We start from the raw sequence: 23,235 nt of genomic DNA, 5'->3' as shown, positions 1-23,235 counted from the left end.
AGGTCTACCTCTGGTATCATCCATTTCTGGGTTAACAGGCTGAAAATGCTGGGATTTAATTGTCACTCGTGTGGATCTAGGAGATTTCTGCTTAAGTTGTTTTCCAGAGATTTTTGTTTGCCTGGCAGGAATTGCGCTTGCAGATGGATCTGCATGTCCAATGCTATGTTCCACAGTGTCATGGCTAGCCTGCAGAGTGGGTTCCCCCCTGCTTGTTGATGTATCACATAACTGTGGTGTTGTCTGTGTTTATTAGCAAGGGTCCAGGTGGGAGAAGGGATCTGAAAGTTGTCAGAGCGTGCTGAACAGCTAGCATTGATGTGCGGATGAACTTTGACTTGGGCTCCAGTGGCCCTGAATGCACTTGTCTCCCAAATGTGACCCCAGGCACAGTCGGATGCGTCTGTGGTTAGGGTCTGGCCAGTGTGGGTTTGTGTAAAGGGAAGCCCCTTGTTGTGGTTGCATGCTGCTGCTCACCACAGAAATTCTGTCCTTAGACAAGGTATGACAGGTATGGTGGTTTTCAGGTCCTGAGAATGGTGGCACCAAACACTTTTTAAGTACCATTGAAGTTTCCTCATATGCAGTCTGGCATATGGAATTAGTAGAATACAAGAGGCCATGAACCCTAGAGCCTGCAGGATTTTCCTTGTGGATAGCTGGGTTCTGGTGACCATTGGAGTGAAGTAGCCTGTTAGGCTTGTTTTCCTGGAGTAAGAAATGCCATCTGGGAGGCTGTGTCCAAGCTTGCTCACAGGAATAGTCTTTTGACTGGGTACTAGTTTCGATTTCTTTTCGTTGACAGTGCACCCCAGGGAGGTTAGAAGGTTCTTTACAAATGTCAGGTGCTGCATCAGCTTTTCCGGACTGTCTTCCTGAATCAGGCAATCGTCCAAGTAAGGGTATATTTGAATGAGTTTTTGTCTGCAATAGGCAATGGCTGGAGCCAGGCATTTTGTGAAGACTCAGAGTAGTGGATAAGCCAAAGGGAAGAGCAGAGAACTGACAATGCACAGATCCTGCCCTGAAACGGAGATATTTCCAACATGATTCCCTGATAGGGATGTGCAGATAGGCTTCTTTTAGGTCTAGGGTGACTAGCCAGGCCTCTTTGGACATCATAGGAAGAAGATGCTGAAGGGTAAGCATTTTGAATTTTGGTATCACCAGGAAGGTGTTTAGAATGGAAAGATCTAGGATTGGGCACCAAGTGCCCTCTTTTCTGGGTACCAAGAAAAGTCTGGAATAAAACCGTTAAGCTATCTGTTCTGCAGAAACAGGTTGAATTGCCCTTATGGAGCGCAGGGACTGAACTTGGTTTTGTGCCTCTGCCCACTGGTTTGGAGGAAGGTCTGGGAACCCTTTTGGGGTTGGCAATGTGTGGAAGTAAAATTTGTACCCCTGAGATACAATGTTTAGGACCCATCGGTCTTTGGTGATGGAGGTCCAGATTTTTGCATGGTGGACAAGTTTTCCCCCTAAATTGGGCAGGGGTGAGGAGTGGGGTTGACAACTCATTGTGAATTCTTTCCATAAGGGGGTGGCTTAGCACTCCCTGTTTCAAAAGTGGAGATACTCCATTGCTTAAATCTCTGCATACCCTGAGACTGTAATCTGGGAGGGGTCTGTTTCCCCTGGGTGTAGTCTGAGATGGCCTTGAGGGGGCAGGAAAGGACCAATGCTTTGAGGGGCAATGCCTAATGAATCTAGGACGTTGCACCTGCAAAAAATCTTTGACTGTCTGCATAGTCTTAGCTTTTTCTTCCATCTCTTTTAGAACCTCTTCTGCTTTGGTGCCAAACAAACTGTCTTTATTCAAAGGAGCGTCTAGTAGTTTTGATTTGACATGGTCTGGCAAGGTCTGTTCCTTAAGCCAAGCATGCCTTCTCAGTACAGAACCAGTGACTGCTGCCCTGCAAGATGCATCTAGCAGAATCTTGCAGAATGCATAAGCTACTGTAATTCTTTATTTTCTGCACAGTCTGTAAAGGTAGATAATTTTTTGCTTAAGTTCCATAGCATGTTGCTGGTATTTCAGCCTGTGAAACCGGCAATTCAATGCCCTAAGGGCTAGAGTTGCAGAGATGTATACTTTTTTACCGTATCTGTCTAAAGCTTGAGAATCCCTGTCCGGAGGGGTGGAATTCTTAGCTGTAGTTGCCTTTATACATTTAGGCCCTTGGGTAATGACCTCTGGGTCAGCAGTAGGATTTTTGAAAAGAAATTTGAGAGTCAGGAACTCTGTAGTACCTGTCTGGTTTCCTTGAAGCAAGGGATAAAGTATCAAGAGTCAGACTGGATTCCATAAAGACATCATCCACAACATCCAGAACAGGAGGGATAGCTAAGGGTCTATGTTGTGGCAAATCTAAAAATTCTCTGAGTCTCTTTTTGGATTGAGGATAATCCTGGCATTCCCAGCGGAAATGCTCTCAAAGTATGAAGGGTTTCACCAAAAGAAATATCTTCTGGAGGGGAAGCAGAGGGAATGCATTCCTCTGCATCTGAATCCTCATAAGCAGATAAAGGCATGTCTTCATATTCAGAAACATCAGAATCGGACTCTTGGTCAGTTAAAGCTGCTGGGGACAAGTCCCTTTTTCTATTAGCAGGGGAAGGCTGGCTTCCCCTAATCAGCATGGTCAGGTTTTCTGCCATTTTAAGCATTTGAAATTGTGGAAAGGAAGCAGGTGCTTGAGATTGGGTCGTCGTTTTTTTAGAAACTCGGTAGTTTTAGACAAAACTGAAGACGCGAAAGAAGTCGTCTGTTTGTGTCACGTATTGGTAATGTGAAGGCCTTCCTCAGAAGCCGGTGCCTGCTTAGCGGCTCAGGACCCATCCAGGGTAGAGACAGCCGCAGTTCTGTAGTCAAATAAGAGTCTAGCGGCATACCGGACTCCGAACGGGTCTCGGTAGCGCCTGCAAATCCATCGAAGTGGGCATCAGAAGCTGCAAAAGCGCCTCACTGAGTACCGGTGAACTGCTGGCTAGCTTAACGGAAGCATCGTCGGCAGTTTTGGACCTGTGCGGTCTGTTTCTGTCTTTATCCTTACGTTTTTTTCAGAAGATCGGTAGTCGGATGGCTTACTGAAGCCATTTCTGAATACGGAGATCGAGAGCAAAATTATTTAATGACAATATGAGCCCAATGATGAATAGTTCGGGCGATGAACAAAGCACAAAACCAACAGCGAGGAACATCGTGGTCTGCACCTAAACAGGTAATGCAGTAAGGAAATCTCGGTGTGGTATTTGCTTTCCACAGGCGAGATAATTGTTAACTTTTTCTGACATTGGTTAGAGCAAGAAAAAAGGATCCCCAACAGGGTACTTAGCTTTAGAAGACTTCAGGATGATTCAATTCGGAAACGAAAACAAAGGTAGCGGCCGAACGGCACTCGTGCAAACTGCTTCTGCTTCGGGCTCCTCAGCAAGAAAGACTGATGTAACGGCATCGGCTGCTTGTTTTTATACCCCTGACGTCAGTCCTAGAGTGACAGCAACCGACCCAGAAATACTAAGTCTCTGTTATTCGGGACGACCGAGGGCTCAGGCAGATAACCCAAGTGTGAGGACTGCAACAGTGAAACACCAACAACTTTCAGAGTTGCCTAGACATAGAAAGGCATTGCTGAGTCTAATTAATTATGGTGGTTGCCAGAAAAGCAATTACTAGAAAATGGAAATCAAAGTCAAGTAATGAAGATACTAACAGAAATAAAACTGGAAATGAGGTCTTTAGAAAAGTACAGTTGCAAAAAAAAAAATATATATATATATATATAAGGAATTGTCAGAATAATACATGCAGAATAATGTTTTGGAAGAGGAATGAGGTTTAAAAGAAGGCAAGATCTGAATGAGCTATGTACTGTTTGACAATGACTGGATAGATTATTAAGTGATATCAAATGCTTGGAACTAAAAATATTTCAATACAGTTTTTCATTTATATGATTGCCTATATCATAAGTGATAATTTAATAAAGATGTTTCCTGTTTAAAAAATGTAAGTCTTTGGAACAATTCATGCAGAAAAATGGTTTGGAGTAGGAATAAGGTTTAAGAGAAGGCAGTCACTGAATAATTTATAAAATACTGTTTAGATTATATGATATATAACAATATATGATGCACATAATACTTGTTCATAGGTTCATACTAGGCTATCTGCCCTAGGGCATTTATAAGCCTAGCCAGAGTGCGTTTGGCTTTCGCCATCCATTTTAAATTAATTTTGCTATGCCCTTTTTCGAGGTTAGTATACTGTGCCTCTGTCTAACAGTGACACAGAAGTGATACCCGGGGTAAACCTACGATCTCCCATCCACTCATCAAGATTCCTCTTGGAGAGTCAATGAGGGACTCTGCCTAACCTGGACTGGGATTTTATTCCAGAGTGAAGGGAGCCTCTGGGTTATGAATCTGTCCCTCCAGCATGTCCTATTTAATTCAGTGCTGAGGTTCAAGTCTCTTGAGCGCGTAGCTCGATGGGATTTGAATTTTCTGAGGTGCAGCATGTCCATTAATTCCGGGTTTGACATGGCTTTATAGGTCAGGCACAGATCGCCTCTGAGCAGGCGGTATGCCTGAGTAGAGCTGGAGTTTCTTTAACCGGGCAGCATACGGCGTTTGTTTGAGCCCTATGATCCTCTTGGTGAGGTACTTTTGGGGTCTTTCCAGTTGCTGCAGGTGTCTGGTAAGGTACATCCCAAAAGGGGCATTGTACTCAATTATGGGCCTGATGAGGGATGAGTAGAGAGGCACGATGACCTCCCCTGATCTAGATGTGAATCCCTTCATGATTAGGTGGGCTATATAAAATGTTTTTCTAACCACTTTGGCCACATGGTTGTCAAATCAGAGATTGCTATCAACTTGGGTCCCCAGGTCCCTAATTACTTCTTCTGTACTTAATGGATTACCACCTATGTGGTAATTTTTGGGCACTTTGTTTTTGCCAAAGGGGATGACTATACACTTTTTGGCGTTTAGCTTGAGGCCATGGCTCTGGCACCAGTTGTCTGTTTCTATGAGGCCCTTTTGGAGGATGCTTGTGTCGGCTGGAGAGTTGATTATGGCGCCCAGTTTGCAGTCATCTGCAAACTTAGTCAGCCACAGTCCTTCCGTGTTGACCTGTACCTCCGAGAAATATATACCGAACAAGTGAGGTCCCAGGACTGAGCCCTGGGGGACGCCACTTGTAACTAGTTTGGAGTCTGACATGGCTCCAGCAATTCTAACCATGTGGTTCTGTCCTTGAGCCAGTTTGCAACCCATCTAGTGACATAGGGGTTTATATTTAAGCTGGTGAGCTTATCTATAATGCCCGAATGGGGTATTGTATCGAAGGCTTTTGCGAGGTCCAGGTAGGCTGTGTGGACCACCTTCCCCTCGTCAATGGCCTTGGTGACTGTTTCAAAGAAATCAACCAGGTTTAAGAGGCAGGATCTGCCCTTAACAAAGCCTAACTGGGTAGGATCCAGTGTCTGTAGGTCCCCAAAATCACCTTTATGGAGAGGGACCACTGTTGCTGTACGCCACTCTTTGGGTACATATCCTGTAGTAAGGCTGAGATTGAACAGTAGTTTTATGTTTGGGTTTAGCTCTTCTTGGAGTTCATGTAGGACGCAGCCCGGGACACCATCTGGTCCCATTGATGCTGTGTTTTTTGCTTTGGAGAGGGCAGCTCTTACCTGAGCATCTGAGATGTCAGGGGGGCAGCACTCTGCTGGGATAAATATTTGCCCTTTTGGTGGGAGTTTGCGCTGAACCTGTCAGCTAGGATGTTGGCAATGTCTGTGGGTTCGGTGTATTTTTTGTCATTTTGGACTAATTCTGAGCATATCTGGGAATTCCCACCCAGGTTCCTAACATTACTAAAGAATGCCTTGTGATTATCCTTAGTGTCCTGTGCAATTTTTCTCTCGAAGCTGGCCTTAGAAGATTTTATGAGTGCCCGTAGTTTTTTGCTAATACTGATCAGAGATGCCTTCCCTTTTTGGGATTTTGCTATATCATGTAGTAGCTTCCTCCTTCTATTGTATAGTTTGTTTATGGCTGGGGTCCACCAGACAGGACGTCTGCCTTTGGAGGATTGGGTCTTGGTTTTATTTGGGATTGCATGATTCATGCATTCCTGAAGGTGTTCATAGAATACGTTTATAAAGGATTCTGCGGTCTGGGCCATATTTTTCACAGGCCCAGGGGCTTTGAAGGATTCCACCTCGGTTTTGAGGAGTGTGAAATTTGCTTTAGAGAAGTTTTTCACTGTGGTTTTCAGGGCAGGGGGTGGAGTCGGGATGTGAATATCCAGTGAGATTAGTTTATGGCCTGATCTTACCAGTGATGGATACACTTCTGGTCTGGAGCATAGAGTCCCCATGTTGGTGATGATCAGGTCCGGTATGTTTTCCCCTCTTGTGGGAGTGGTAACAAGTTGTTCCATAGCATTTGAGTTTATAAATTCTAGGAACCTTTGGGCTAGGGTGTTGGAGCTAGAGTAATGCTCCCAGTCTATGTTTGGGTAGTTGAAGTCGCCCAATATAATGGTGTTTGGAGACACCTTCATATTTTCCAGTGTTCTCAGGAAGGCCACGTGGGGTTCCTGGGTTTGGGAGGGTGGCCTGTAGCAGACTATAAATTGGAAGGCAGTTTTACCCACTGTTAGTTGCACATGGATAGTCTCTGATGCTTTGTGCTGTGCCACCAACCTGGAGGTGTGGGTATCTTTGACGAATATTGATACTCCCCCTCCTTTTGTAGTACGGTCCAAGTTTTGGGACCGAAAAGCATGGTATGAGGTATAACCTGGCAGTGCTGGGGTGCTCTCGGGAGCCTTGAACCAGGTTTCTGTTACTGCACAGATATCGATGTTCTCCATGCTAAGGAGAGTTTTGAGTGTGTGCATCTTGAGGTTTAGACTTCTGGCATTGAATAGCATTACTCTTAGTTTCTTATCCCTTGTGATACCTATGGAGGTGGGTTTGTCTTTTGAGCCTTGCCTAAAAAAGGCACTATGGGGGTAGCAAGAGCCTTTGCCAATATCCGAAAGCCCAGGGGTGACAGGTGCAAGCCGTCCCTAGCGAAGCATCGTGGCTGGTCGAGCATGTCATCCCAGGCTGACAGGCATTGGATCCCCTTTGAATGACATCAATACTTAAGCCAATTGTTGAAATTGATCATCTGGTCTTCATATTGTGGCATCATTCTTGGTGAGGGTAAGATGCTACTCAAGGTCAGGGTCATACCGGCCTGGGCTACATGCTCTGAGAGCTCCTCTATGTCTCTCTTCATGTAGTCCAGGGAGGTACGTCTCAGGTCATTCACCCAGCATGGACAATGACGGAGTCATATTTGTACTTGCCTTGGAGTGACCTGAGTGCTTGTGTTATGTGGCGGATCCTAGCGCCAGACAGGCAGCTCACCGTGACCTTCTCCTTGTTCAGCCTGGCGAGTGGGATGTCAGTGTGCCTGACGATAGAGTCACCTATTACAAGTGTATCAGGTGTGTTGTTTAGCTTTAAGGGCTGTGACTGTTCGGCACACTGGATTTGTGAGCTATGTGTTGCATGAGTTTTGTTTTGGGGTAGCGGTTCCTTGGGTGTCTGCTTTGGAGGTCTCTGCTGCTTAGGCAGATTTTTATTTAGAGCCTCCGAGTATGTTTTTGTGTGTTTATGTGTTTGGTTTGCTGTCGTGGTAGGTCTATTTGAGATTGGAATTGTAGTGAGTTTTGTTTCCTTCTCCTCCTGACTGGTTTTGCCAGTACTGAGTTGAGAGAACTTAGCCTCCAGTATGGCTATGTGGTTGCATCTCTCACATGTGTTGGAATTTGTTGGGAGGAGGAGAGGGTTGTCTGTGTACATGAGGCAGTTGTAACACTGCCTCAAGATTCCGAGATTCACCAGCTGGACCGGAGAGGAGACTGACAACTGACCTTTGGACATGCTAGAATAGTATTGGGAATTCCTTTATAATTGAAAAAAAAGGGCCAATGGGGAACGAGGTACTCAAGGGGAGTTTGTGAGGGTGTAGTGCTTTTAATATTTTAGTGCTGACTTATATGATTGCTTTAGTGAGCAAGTGCCAGGTAACTTAAATGCAATGTGTTTCAGGTAACTTAAATGCAAAAACGACAAACAGTAACTTTCTTTCAAGTGAAACAAGGAAATAAGTACAGTAAGCAATGCAGATATCACTAGGGATCCACAGAAGCGCTGAAAAGCCGCGTTTTAGGTGGAATTAGCGTTTCAGGGAAATAAGCAAACAAACAAGCAGCATACAAATAAAGCTAGATTCAGCAGGCCTGGATCTAGTCTATGCTACAGCAAACAAGGTGTACCAAATTTCAGTAAGAAACGGTTCAAATATGCAGGCACTATAAGCCTTTAACCAGAAATTCCCAGCTCAGAAGGGCAGAGTCCAGCCTCTCTTCCCACAAGAGTGCAGACCACGAACCTTCTTAATGTAAAATAACTGGCCTGAAGCCCAAGTGCTTAAACCAGAACTAATACACTTTTAGAATAACAGACACTGAGCCCTCAATCAGCAGTTCACAACTTAGAAGGATGTAAGCTATCTGTCCTGCCACCACAGTGCAGGCCACAAACCTTACTAATGTAAAAGAACTGGTCTGAAGCCCAAGTGCTTAACCCAAAAGACTTAGAATGATAGCTACACTTTAATCAAGTTACTACCAAGCAGTAATAAATACAATTGAATACTTTAAAGAATGCCTGGATTAGTGCTCAAGTTATACAAACAAAGCTAGATTCAGCAGGCCTGGATCTAGTCTATGCTACAGCAAACAAGGTGTACCAATTTCAGTAAGAAGCAGTTCAAATATGCAGGCACTATAAGCCTTTAACCAGAAATTCCCAGCTCAGAAGGGCAGAGTCCAGCCTCTCCTCCCACAAGAGTGCAGACCACGGACCCTTTTAATGTAAAATAACTGGCCTGAAGCCCAAGTGCTTAAACCAGAATTAATACACTTTTAGAGTAACAGACACTGAGCCCTCAATCAGCAGTTCCCAGGTGTTCATAGGCGTTTACTAGCCTAACAACTATAAGGGCCTTTTTAAGTCTAGCCTTGCATCCCAAATCTCTGACAAGTTCTGATACCCTTGATAAGTTTTAGTAGAAACTTGAGAGATGAAACAATTACAAGCACAGGCCTGGGAGATGAACCACTTACAGGTTTGCCTGTGTCCATTAGAGATATAAATGTCAAATCAGGGATGAATTTCCTGTTTCCCATCCAATTGTCCAATCTGCACTTGAATTGGATTAAGAAAGAATTCTGCTTCACATGGATGGGGAGGCTGTTCCAGAGACGGGGTAGTCTCCGAGATACATACCTCTCTCTCCAGCAAGTCCTATTTATATCACAGGCAAGATTTAAGTCTTTAGAATGGGCAATTCTGGTGGTGTTTCTTTCTGCGGATATGCATGAGGTCCATAAGAGTGGGGTCTGACAATGCCCTGTATGCCAGGCATAGATCTCTCTTCAAAAGCGTGCAGGAGACAGAATACAGGGATAGGGCCTTGAGGTGGTCTGCACAGGACATTTTACTTATGCCCTGTAGTATTTTACTGAGGAACCTCTGTGGACGTTCCAGATGTTGAATATGCCTAGTTAGCTACATAGCAAAGGGGGCACTGTACTTAATGACAGGTCTGATGAATGCCGAATACAGTGGAACACTGACTTCCTTAGACTTAGATGCCATACCTTTGTTTATAAGCTACACAACACAGAAGGATTTCATCACTACTGTAGACACATGATGGTCAAAGGCTAGATTACTGTCTGCATGTGTCCCCAAGTCCCTGACTACTGGGTCAATTCTAAGGGGCATGTTGTCAATATGATAGTTACCAGGGGGTGGATGACTTCCTGAAGAATACTATCATGCATTTCTTTCCATTTAGTTTTAGTCCATAGCTCTGACACCAGTTGTCTGTCTGTGTCAACCCTTCCTGGAGAATATTTGTGTCACTGTGGGACTCAATGACACCTCCTAATTTGCAATCATCTACAAATTTACTCAGCCAGACACCACTGACACTGGCCTTGACTTCAGGGAAGTAAATGCCAAAAAGGAGCGGTCCAAGGACCAGTTCCTAATGGACTCCACTTGTTACTGGCCTCTTTGTAGAAGTGGACTTCCCAATTCTAACTTCCTGGGCCCTGTGAGCCAGTTGGCTATCCACTGGGTGATATATGGGTTTCTACTTAACCTCTTGAGTCTGTCAATAATGCCCAAATGTAGTATTGTGTCAAATGCCTTGGACAGGTCAGGGTAGGTAGTATGAACCATTTTGCCCTCATCCATTTGCTTTGGTTCCCTTCACAAACACATCCACCAGGTTGAGAAGGCATAGCCTGCCCTTGAGGAAACTAAACTGCGCTGGGTCCAGTGTCTGGAGGTTTACTGTATCACTTATTACTTCCATGATAATTCTTTCCATGGCTTTACATCTAAGACTTGTGAGACTTATGTAAATGTAAACTTGTTAATATGGTTTGATTGCTTTTATATAAATGCAAGCTTGCCTATATCACAAATGATAATTCAATAAAGGTATTTAAAAAATTCAACCAATGTCATAAATGACTACTACTTTTAAGTCAAAGATGTCCTAGGAGAAGGATAACGCTAGCACTAGTAAAATACAACCGCATAAATCAGCATTTAACAATTCCAATAATGTTTTCATGCTGAAAATGCACTTGTTTCTCTGTGGAATATCTACTAAACTTAGGAGACTTAGAAAATAGGGAAATTCTACTTGGGACAACTTTCTTCCAATTTAAGAAATTCCCTTAACTCAAAAATAGTGAATGGCTTTAAAGTCTCTTCCAATGCAGGCTCATTAATAACAGGAGACAGCCTCAAGAACTAAATGAAAAAATCTCTATTTGCTAAAACAGATATAATTTTAATGGGTAATGAAGACAACCGGGTGCAGTTCTTTAATGAAAAAGATGTTTTCCAAATGAAATGCTGTTACTTTAATGTTTTTGTTAAAATATAAAGGAGAGAAGGGTTAAATAGTACAGCAATTAGAATTTTACTAAAGAGACAGATACATTGAGTTTAAGAACTGAATCTGGAGTTAGAGGGTTAGAATAGGAAATCAAAGTGGGCCCCCTAAGATCATTCTTTTTATGTGGAAAAAGGTGGTTACATATTTTTATTTTATTTATTGTACATTTGTTAACCGGGAAAAGTCCGACTGGATACATGTCCATTTTCAGCGGAGGCCCGGGGAGAAAAGCTCCAAAATAAAACATTTAACATGATGTATGCAGTAATATTAGCAATTTGACAACAATCAAAAGAAAAATGCAAAAAGGTTACAAATTTAAGAGAATGTTCTAAGTAAGGTACTATTTACAGGGGATGTTACATGCCTTAACATCCCCTCCACCACAACCAGGGCTCTGCTTGAAACCTGAATGTGACAGCAAAACAGCAAAGGATATTTGCAAGTCCCTCTCTGTGATCACAGATGGATACTAGATCTGATTCTGTTTATCCTTAAACTCATTTTTACTGACTGTACTGCTTCGGGGTAATCTAAACCCAACAACTGAGGCTCTGGATGAGTTGATTTCCACTGGCCTGAACAGATTAACCCAGACAAATGATGATGTATCCATTGAAAGAGGTAGGAATCTGATGGCAAGTTCACAGACTCATGTGGCTAAGAAAAGCGTGCAGAAAAGTAGGGTGATAAAAAGTGCACTGGAAAAAAAAGTCTGGGGAATGGTGGCAAGAAGTGCAGTGAATAAAACATCTAGGAGTAAGACGGGACCTCAAACATTTACACCAGAAAAAACTCTATGTGACCTAAAAGATAACAGTCAATAAACACCCCTGACAACAGTCAGTAGTAGAAATTCAGTCTTCTTTCGGCTGCTTCCATTAGGGGTCGCCACAGCAGATCATCTGTTTCCATTTCTTCCTGTCCTCTGCATCTTGCTCTGTCACACCAACCACTTGCATGTCCTTCTCTTACCACATCCATAAACCTTATCTTAGGCCTTCCTCTTTTCCTGTTACCTGGCAGCTTCATCCTTCACATCTTTTTCCCAATATACTCTGCATCCCTCCTCAGCACAAGTCCAAACCAATGTAATCTTGCCTCTCTGGCTTTGTCTCCAAACCTTCCAACCTGGGCTGACCCTCTAATATACTTATTCCTAATCCTGTCCACCCTCATCACACCCAGTGAAATCTTAACATCTTTAACTCTGCCATGTCCAGCTCTGACTCCTGCCTTTTTGTCAGTGCCACTGTCTTCAACCCATATAACATAGCTGGTCTCACGACCCTTTTGTAGACCTTCCATTTCACTCTTACTGGTACTCGTGTCACAAATCACTCCTGACACTCTTCTCCAACCACTCCATCCTGCCTGTGCCTGTACTCTCTTCTTCACCTCTCTTCCACACTCACCATTACTCTGAACTATTGGTCGAAAATATTTAAATTCCTCTACCTTCACCACCTCAACTTCCTGCATCCTCACCATTCCTCTATCCTCCCTCTCATTCACACACATATTCTGTCTTAGTCCTGCTGACCTTCATTCCTCTTCTCTCTAGAGCACATCTCCACCTCTCCTCTCCTCCACCTGTTCCCTACTCTCACTACAGATCACAATGTCATCTGCAAATATCATAGTCCACAGGGACTCCTGTCTGATCTCTTCTGTCAACCTGTCCATCACCATTGCAAATAAGAAAGGGCTCAGAGCTGATCCTTGATTTAATCCCACCTCCATCATAAACGCATCCGTCACTCCCACCGCAGACCTCATTGCTGTCAAACTACCATTGTACATATCCTGTACCACTCATACATACTTCTCTGACACTCCTGACTTCCTCACACAATATACCACAACTCCTCTCTAGGCACCCTGTCATATGCTTTCTCTAAGTCCACAAAGACGCAAAGCAACTCCTCCTGACCTTCTCTGCACTTCTCCATCAACACTCTCAGAGCAAATATTGCATCTGTAGTGCTCTTTCCAGGCATGAAACCATACTGCTGATCACTAATCATCACCTCCCTTCTTAACCTGGCTTCCACTACTCTTTCTCATAACTTCATGCTGTGACTGATCAATTTAATCCCTCTGTAATTACTACAGCTCTGCACATCACCCTTAATCTTAAAAATCGGTACCAAAACATTTTTTTGTCGTTCCTCAGGCATACTCTCACTTTCCAAGAATTCATTAAAATATCTAGTTAAAATCTCCACTGCCATTTCACCTAAACACCTCCATGCTTCCATAGGTATGTCATCTAGACCAACAGCCTTTCCATTCTTCATACTCTTCATTGCTATTCCTACTTCCTCCTTGCTAATCCACTGCACCTCATGATTCACTATCACACACCATCCAACCTTCTTCTCCCTCTTATTCTCTTCATTCATCAGACCCTCAAAGTACTCTTTCCATCTGCTCAACACACACTGCTCGCTTGTGAGTACGTTTCCCTCATTATCCTTTACCACCCTTACCTGCTGCACATCTTCATTAGCTCGGTCCCTCTGTCTAACCAATCGGTACAGGTCTTTTTCTCCCTCCTTAGTGTCCAACCTTTCATACAACTCTTCATACGCCTTATCCTTAGCCACCTCTCTTTTTGCCATGCACCTCATATCCTTATACTCCTGTCTATTTCTTCATCTCTCTGACAATCTCACTTCTTCTTCGCCACCCTCTTTCTCTGTATACTCTCAGTACTTCCTCATTTCACCATCAGGTCTCCATGTCCTCCTTCCTCTTCCCAGATGTCACACCAAGCACCTTTCTAGCCATCTCCCTTACTAGCTCTGCTGTAGTTATCCAACTATTCGGTAACTCTTCACTGCCACCCAGTGCCTGTCTTAACTCTTCCCTGAACTCCCTTCCATCTGGTCTCTTGCACACACAATACACAAACCTTCCTTCTGGCCATCATATCAGCTAGCTCTCTCCCGATACCAGTCATACTGCCAACATTCAAAGTTCCGAACTTCACTACCACAGTCCTAGCCTTTACCTGCCCTTAGGCATGCCTTCCCCAACAGTAGCCCAATTTCTGCCAGCACCCTGTTGGCCAACAGTATTGGTGGCGGTCATTGTTAACCCAGGCCTCAGAAGTAGAAATTCAGTACTGTAACTAACTTCTTTCATTTTTACCTTTACAGAGAAACACTTTGCTAATTACTGTATTTTCATTTTTACTAACTGTTCGCACACACACACACACCCACCCACATATATATATGATTTACCGTTGGTTGGTCGACTAACAAATATGTCGACATCCTGAAGATAAGCTACTCTGTTGAACAATAAAACTGACTACTTAGTACACATGAAGCGAGGAAGAAGCTCAGAGTATGCAACTATAAAACATTGTTTTTTGCAAGGGGGAAAGCTCCCCTGCACCCCCCTCTAATTATATACCAACTCTGAGACTGCACAATCCCCAGGGAAAAGGAATATTCCCATACTCAGAGACTGATTACAGATAGTCGACAAGTGCACCAGACCTACTTAACCAAATGTGGCTGATTAAACAGATATCAACCAAAACAATGGAACCCATGTACATATACACACACACATACATATATATATATATATATATATATATATATATATATATTTATATACATACACATATACAGTGCAATGAAAAAGGATTTGCCCCCTTCCTGAATTTCATTTTTTGCATGCTTGTCGCACTTAAATGTTTCAGATCAAACAAATTTAAATATTAGACAAAGATAAGCAAAAATGCAGTTAAGTGATTATTTTATTTATTAAGGTAAAAAAAACTATCCTAACCTACATGGTCCTATGTGAAAAAGTACTTGCCCCCCTTGTTAAATAATGGAGTAACTGTGGTTAATCACATTTTTGGGAAAGCAGAGTTCAATTTCACTAGCCACACCCAGGCCTGATTACTGCCAGAATCTAGAGATCACTTAAATAGAACCTGTGAAAGTGAAGTAGGCCAAAAGATCCCAAAAAGAAATGCATGCTGCCGCAATCTGAAGAAATTTCGGAACAGATGAGAAACAAAGTAACTGACATATATCAGTCTGGAAAAGGTTACAAAGCCATTTCTAAAGCTTTGGGACTCCTGCGAACCATGGTGAGAGCGATTATCCAGAAATGGAGAAAACATGGAACAGTGGTGAACCTTCCCAGGAGTGGCCGGCCTACAAAAATTACCACAAGAGCGCAGAGGTGACTCATCCAAGAGGTCACAAAAGAACCCAGAACAACATCTAGAGGACTGCAGGCCTCATTTTTCTCAGTTAAGGTCAGTGTTCATGACTCAACCATGAGAAAGAGACTAGGGAAAAATGGTATGCATGGCAGAGTTCCAAGGCGAAAACCACTGCTGTCCAAAAAGAACATAAAGGCTCTTCTCACTTTTGCCAAAAAACACCTTGATGATCCCCAAGACTTATGGGAAAATATTCTGTAGACTGACTACACAAAAACTGAACTTTTTGGGAAGTGTGCATCTAGTTACATCTGGCGTAACAGTAACAGAGCATTTCAGAAAGAGAAGATCATGCCAACAGTCAAACATGGTGGTGGTGGTAGTGTGATGGTCTGGTGCTGCTTCGTTGCTTCTGGACCTAGACAACTTGCTGTGGTTGATGGCACCATGAATTCTGCTCTCTACCAAAAAATCCTGAAGGAGAATCACTGACCATCAGTTCGTGACCTCAAGCTGAAGAGCAGTTGGGTTCTGCAGTAGGACAATGATCCAAAACACACCTACAAGTCCACTTCCGAATGGCTTAAAAAAACAAAATGAAGGTTTTGGAGTGGCCTAGTCAAAGTCCGGACTTGAACCCAATTAAGATGCTGTGGCATGACCTTAAAACGGCGGTTCATGTTTGGAAACCTTTCAATATGTCTGAATTAAAATAATTCTGAAAGGAAGAGTGGGCCAAAATTCCTCAACAGCGATGTGAAAGACTCATTGCTAGTTACTGCAAATGCTTGATTGCAGTTGTTGCTGCTAAGGGTGGAACAACCAGTTATTAGGTTAAGGGGGCAATTACTTTTTCACATAAGGCCATGTAGGTTTGGACAGTTATTTCCCTTAATAAAATCACTTAAAAACTGCATTTTATGTTTACTTGGGTTATCTTTGTTTAATATTTAAATTTGTTTGATGATCTGAAACATTTAAGTGTGACAAACATGAAGGGGCAAATACTTTTCCATTGCACTGTATGTGTGTTTGTATTTTTATATGGGTCTACTTTGTTTCGTTGAATTTCATTTCATGGAATTTCATTTCACCCCAACCACATCACTGAAAACTCATTTCAGTGAATCTCATTTCACTGAATTGAACTTAGTATATACAGTACTGTGTAGTCTCGCACATTGGGTTAGGTGGGGTGCACAGCCCCTCACCTTGTTTTGTATTCTATTTTGCCAAAAACGTCAAAACAATACATTTTAAACAATAGACATGTACAGTTACAACACCAAAGACTAACTCTATCCAGAACACAATATGCACTCAAACTAAGTGGGGGGCTGTGCCCCCCACACCACCCCTAACTATATATATATTAACTCCAGTATCGCACTACAGTGGTGAAAAGGGCATATACCTTTTACCTGACTTACAGTACTCTACACAGTGTCATATATACTAACTGCAGTTCAGTGAAATGAGTTTTCAATAATTTGAGTTTCCAGCGAAGTGGTCGGGGTGAAATGAAATTCAGAGAAATAAAATTCAAAGAAACAAAGTAGACCCAAAAGAAACAAAGTAGACCGATTTACATATATATGTGTGTATATATATATATATATATATATATATATATACACACACATATATATATATATATATACACACATATATATATATATATATATATATATACACATATATATATATGTATCTATATATATATATATATATATATATATATGTATATATATATATATATATATGTATATGTATATATATATATATATGTATATATATAGATATATATATACACATATATATATATATGTATATATATATATATATATATATATATATATATATATATATATATATATATATATATATATATATATATATATATATATATATATATATATATACATACATATATATATATATATATATATATATATATATATACATATTAGATTTATACATACATATATATATATCTACATATATATATATATATATGGTTCTACCTGACTTCGACAGCGCAGAAGACCGACAACGGAACCGGAGCTCCAGAAGATCGACAATGAAGAAGACCGACGAATCGCGAGTGCCAGAACATCGACAATGCAGAAGACCGACACGGATGACAACACCAACGCCGAGGATGCCGACATGGGAAAAGGCTGTGAGTATGCGGTAGTGACGGACGTTAGAGGCAGGTAAGTGTGGAGATTGACGGTCTGTGGGGATAGGGGTGGGTTAAGTGAGTTAGGGTTAGGGAGCGATAGTGGGTTAAGTGAGTTAGGGTTAGGGAGCGATAGGGGTGGGTTAAGTGAGTTAGGTTAGGTTTATAGGGGTGGGTTAAGTGAGTTAGGGTTAGGAGCGATAGGGGTGGGTTAAGTGAGTTAGGGTTAGGGAGTTAAGTGAGTTAGGGTTAGGGCGGGTAGGTAAGTGTGCGATAGTGACGGACCTTAGGGTTAGGTAAGGTTTAGTGTGGGCGATTTTGGTGTGCTTGTGTTGTGTGTGGTTTGTGGAATGGGGATGTGTTTTGTTTTTAATTGTTGTTATTGTGGTGTGTGCAGTGTATGGGGTTTCGTGTTTGTGTACCGTCGGTTATTTCGTTGTCGGTTATGTGTGGTTTCGTGTTTATGGACTGTCGATGATGTGGTGTCGGTGATGTCGTTGTCGGTGTTGTGTGGTTTCGACTATGTCAGGTAGAACCATATATATATGGGTCTCCGGACCTCAAAGTGCTTTTTCTGAGATTGCGGTACAGTGAAGAATGGGATATTTGCCCTTTCCTCACTGTAGTGCAATCTCGAAGTTGGAATATAAATTTAGTGAGGGGTGTGGGGGGGCGCAGTCCCCCACAATAGGAAGTTCGAGGTCTGATACTTTCAATATTATGAGTGTTTGCATTTTGTGTGATTTGCTTGTATGATATAGACCCATATATATATATATATATATATATATATATATATATATATATATATATATATATATATATATATATATAAATATATATATATATATATATATATATATATATATATATATACACACACAGACACACACATATATATATATATATATATATATATATATATATATATATACATACACACACACACATACACACACACACACATATATATATATATATATATATATATATATACACACACACACATATACACACACACACACATAAATATATTTATATATATATATATATATATATATATATATATATATATATATATATATATATATATATATATACATACACACACATGCATATACACACACATGCATATACACACACACACACACACACACACACACACACACACACAAATGTATAAACTATTCTAGCCAGTCTTAATCCCTTGATTTAATAGTGCTCTAAATAAAAACACATGTTGACTAGTTCGAATGTAATTTGAGATCAGGAGTTAACTAGTAACCATACTGTTTTATTTTCAGTGTACAACAAAACTTAAATGGACCAGTGACTTCTACAGTCTACTTTAATAAACAGATGTACACAGTCTAGGTACTTTTTTCTGTGCTTATATCCTCCAAGCACAATCTCTATTACAGATTCCCATACAGCCCAGGTTGAAAATGGGGAGTTCGGATTATGATTTATATCACTTTGCTCCATATTTTTAATATCTGTAATCATCTTTCTTACCTCACTTACTGATGGTTTATATTTGGTTTTCCATCTTTTTTTAATTTTCTACTCATGGCTAAGAACACTAAAGATAACATTCCATTTTGTAACCTCATCTCCTTTTATCATCTCCTTCCAAAATCTTAATTATTTGTTTTCTTTCATTTGCCAAATACTTATTACACTTTTATGTATGTATCTTATTAATATGTATACTGAATCCTACTGGTGTTGCTCTATTTTTCCATGATCTAACTTACTTTAAAGATTTAACAGTTTATGTTACAAGACTGCATATATTCTCTTCATATTCTTTTCCTAAATCCTTCCAAATACAAGCTTGTAATCCTGCTGTGGCCCTGTTGGGCAATATGCAAACATTGCGCTTCAATATGAGTATATATTCTAAGAGCTGAATCAAATAAATTTATCTAAGCCGTGGCCTTACAGTACAACTCCAAATCTGGATATCCCAAAGCACTCTGTTCTCTTGTCAATGCAATTCTTTCCTTGTGCGCACTCTCACTTTTATTATCTCAAAAAACTTCCATACCTGATCTCTCAGTTGATAAATATACACCTGGCCTACATACATAACCAACAGGACTCACAACAATGTAATCAATTGTATCTTAATGTTGACTTGCATTAACTTACTTCCATAGTCATACCTTAACTTTTTATCTTTTTTGAGGAATTTCTTCACGTTTCTTTAGTTGCTTACCAAATTTCCAAGTAACTCATCTTGTCAAGATCCCACTAAAAGGGGAAGTTCTGTATCAAGTCACGTGTTGGGGCATAATTCATTACTAAAGCCTTAGATTCTGCTTCATTAACTTTACAACATCTCAGTCTATCAAATATAATTTTTATATCATGCTCCGCACTGGTGACATATTATGTTGTCCACAAAAATGACTATTTCTTCATTAATGTTTCTCCTTTTATAGTCCAATTGTATTTGATTGCCTTACGTCTCTCTAGCTAATGTCCCTAAAAACAAAGCAAAGAATGATGGGGAAAATGGACAAACCTTTCTATTTCCTCTTGTAAGGCTCAAAGATTTGCACAGCTCATCACCAAACTTCACCCTATCTTGAGCTCTTCAGACTTTAAATATTGACATCGTCCCTCTCTGTGGAAACCCAAATGCTACAAAAGATGTCAAATTCCTAACTCACACTGTCAAATGCCTTTTCAGCAACCAAAGCGATTAAAATGAATGTTATTTTTAATACTGTCAAATATTTGCTTGCCAAAAACAATTTCAGTTAAGGGTTGTACAAAAACAGACATGAAATATTTATTCACCATCTTTAAATCAACAGAGCTACACATACCTGAAGAGTCATGCATCTGAAGGCTCTGATCATGTTCATTTCTCTCCAAATGTAGACTGCTGCAGGTCAATGGCTCAGAAAGCTGCTTTGAAGTACTGCGAAAATATAATATTAAATTAAAATACTTGGAGCTGTACTGACACCAAAAACAATAACAACTCAAAATGAGGCACTCAGAAATACAGTATTCTAAGTGTAGATACCAAAATGCTTCTATCAGGCTCACAGTAGACTATCCCCTCTTCTGCTATCCCCTTTCCTGCAGAAGTCAAAATATCTTGCTCCTGTGGTTTTTGGGTGTGTGCACCATATATTAGGGTGGCAAGTCAAGCCTCTGAGCTCTCCAGCTCCAAACGTATGTAAATAAGTAAGCAAAACATGGAAAATGCAGAAACAAAAAGGATCACAAAATTACATACTTGAATGAGAGAGGAAAATCCATCCAAAATGATGGATGAAAAGGCAGAATAGGCACTGCAGGATGGCAAGAGGGTAATAAGCACCTAATGCAGGATACCTGAATATCAAGTGACACAGTGAGCAACATTACCCACTATACTGGAGTGGAGATATTCTAAAAGAATCCAAAAACAGTACCTTCACAGGAGGCTGAAAATTTGAAAATGCCAAAGGGCAAGAATGTAGAATGCAGATTCATGAAATTGTGATGTGCCAAAGGAGACTACACTGAAAATCACTGTCAGAGCAAACAATTTGCAAAGGTATAAGCCAATGATGAAAAGGCCATGGTACAAAGACCAGCAATGAATATTTGGTGATGATGAATTTCTGATATTCAGTGATGCAATTAGGCAGTTTCAAAGTGAATAAATCATTTTATTTGAAAAAGGAGTGCAAAATATTTAATTTCCTTAGCAGAAAATATTTTTTTCCACGTTTAAATTTTCTTTGACCATGCAGTCTAGACAATTACTATTCAAGCCTGACAGGAATGTTATACCACATGCAAATGACTGCCACCGGGTGCTGGTTAATGGATTAAATATGCACTGTAATTAACTAAATCTCCTAGGAAAATGTCATGAGACAGCGGCATTTTTTTCTGTGGACTGTTAGCTGCCTGACAAGAGACAATACAGTAGACAAACCACTTGGGCAAGGTTTGGATATCCATGGCAAAACTCTGTTTACATAGAGCAAAAGAGGCAACACTAGTCTATATTTTTAAACTCTTGCATCCACTTCCAGTAAGACCTTGGCTGGTTGTGCATCAGCAATGCACAACTGATTGTGTCCTATAGATTTGCAGTACTACTACTGCTCCCCTCCTAAAAAAAAAAAATCGACAGCTGAATGGACTGACTTACAGACAGTTCTGAAACCCATTTCAGGACAAGATATGGTTCAGTCTTGATTATGTGACAGGGTTTCTTAAAGTTAAGAGGCCACAACTCAATGAACACGAAGCAGACGTGATCTCCACCATGCACAGTCTTCCAAGACTGAAACTTCTGGTGCTGCAAAACCACCTTGAAGATAACGTGCAAAGGCTTTTTTGTTAACTACTTGCTTTTTGTTTCAATTATGCTATCATCATGGGCTTTCAGATTTGAAAAAAAAGTGTAATTTTTACATTAGTTACATCAGTGGAGCTATATTTATTACATTTAAAAACCTTTGAGTTTTTATGTACTGTATCCTGAGCAGCTGTGCAGTTACTTCTTGACTCAGTATCATCTAAAGGCATACACTAATGACGTCATGGGGTAGGGACAGTACATACTTTAATACCTTGAGGTATTCAATTGAAAGGACTCATTATGCTAGGAACAAATACTCTCATTCTACAACATTTTTACTTGAATCTTATTAAGTATTCTGAGCATAGCTTAAAAGTAAAGGAGGACTTGATGGAGAAGACGAGTCTGGCTGATGTACTCTGGTGAAGTAGCACCATCTGTAGTGTGGAACAGTCATCATATCTGCATTCTCTCCATCCAAGATGGTAGATGGGCTTGCAAGACCACTACCAACCAGGAACTTAAATCTACTCTTGAAAGCAGACTAATACAAGTCATCCGCACAGCAGCTTTGGTGGTGGTGGTGGTGGTGGTGCTGCTGGGGATGGCTCACACTACAGTAACTAACACATTGTGCATGATCCCAGGCTCTCAGTCTAATTAGTGAAACCTGCAGTAGAGTCCCACCTATATATGGAACTCAGTACTGCAGGCATTCTGGCTTCCCACTACTTCCTGCAGTTTAATTTCTCCAAGTATTTTGGGATTTCTAAAACCATGACTGGAATGGACCCTATTCCTAAGTCAAAGTATGATTAAACTCCAAGAAATTAGTACTGTTTAAGCCTTTGACATTAGCCAGAAGTGCTCTTTGCAGCAACCGCAATGTAATCAGAACTAACACTCCTTCTGCAATCCGTATGGAGTAACATACATCGTTAACATATCTGAATATGACTGTATATCATTTTTGAGACTAATTCTACTACTATTGGAACTGTCTGGGTATCCTTCTTCCACACTGGCCTCATTTTTTTCTGCCTGCAAATCTTGGCATTTTATGACTTTGTATCTGTCTGATACTATAATCAATGTATAGCAATTTCAATGATCACTGCTACTTTTGTCTTCTTTTCATAGACTACTATTATCCGTTTTTCTCATATCTATTTTTTGAACTGCAGGTAATGGATGATCGCATGTGAAATAAACTTGAAAATTTTCTATAATGCTTTGTAGCTCATGTTTGCAATGCTTCTGCTACTTCAATATTAAAATGTTTGCACAAATCCCAATGGAAAAGTCTTGGCACATTAATTATGCCTTTCAGTATATAGGCTTCTGCCATTAGTGTCACACCGAGCAACAACATGTGCAACTGTTTACAAACCTGCATTTGTATACTTCCCCATGTTCAATGGACTTTGCAAACTGTGTGTACACAGTCACTATCCTGAGCTGCCAATATTAACTTTTTCTCTTTTAGTC

General features: G+C 40.8%; 1 protein-coding gene across 1 annotated transcript in view; it reads right to left on the bottom strand.

The window, feature by feature from the left end:
• The window catches only part of KMT2B (lysine methyltransferase 2B), a gene marked incomplete in the record, with an annotated part of 4,527,268 nt that overhangs the window by 549,084 nt on the left and 3,954,949 nt on the right, over positions 1-23,235 (bottom strand). Inside the window, 1 exon segment of the mRNA XM_044079325.1 lies at positions 20,267-20,361. Coding sequence (XP_043935260.1) covers positions 20,267-20,361 — 95 coding nt within the window.

Source organism: Protopterus annectens, chromosome 8.part0 (assembly GCF_019279795.1).
Source record: "Protopterus annectens isolate FY-2018-M chromosome 8.part0, PAN1.0, whole genome shotgun sequence".
NCBI classification, from domain to species: Eukaryota; Metazoa; Chordata; order Ceratodontiformes; family Protopteridae; genus Protopterus; species Protopterus annectens.
Note: the sequence above shows the minus strand (reverse complement) of the source record. Positions and strands in the feature narration are given on the sequence as shown.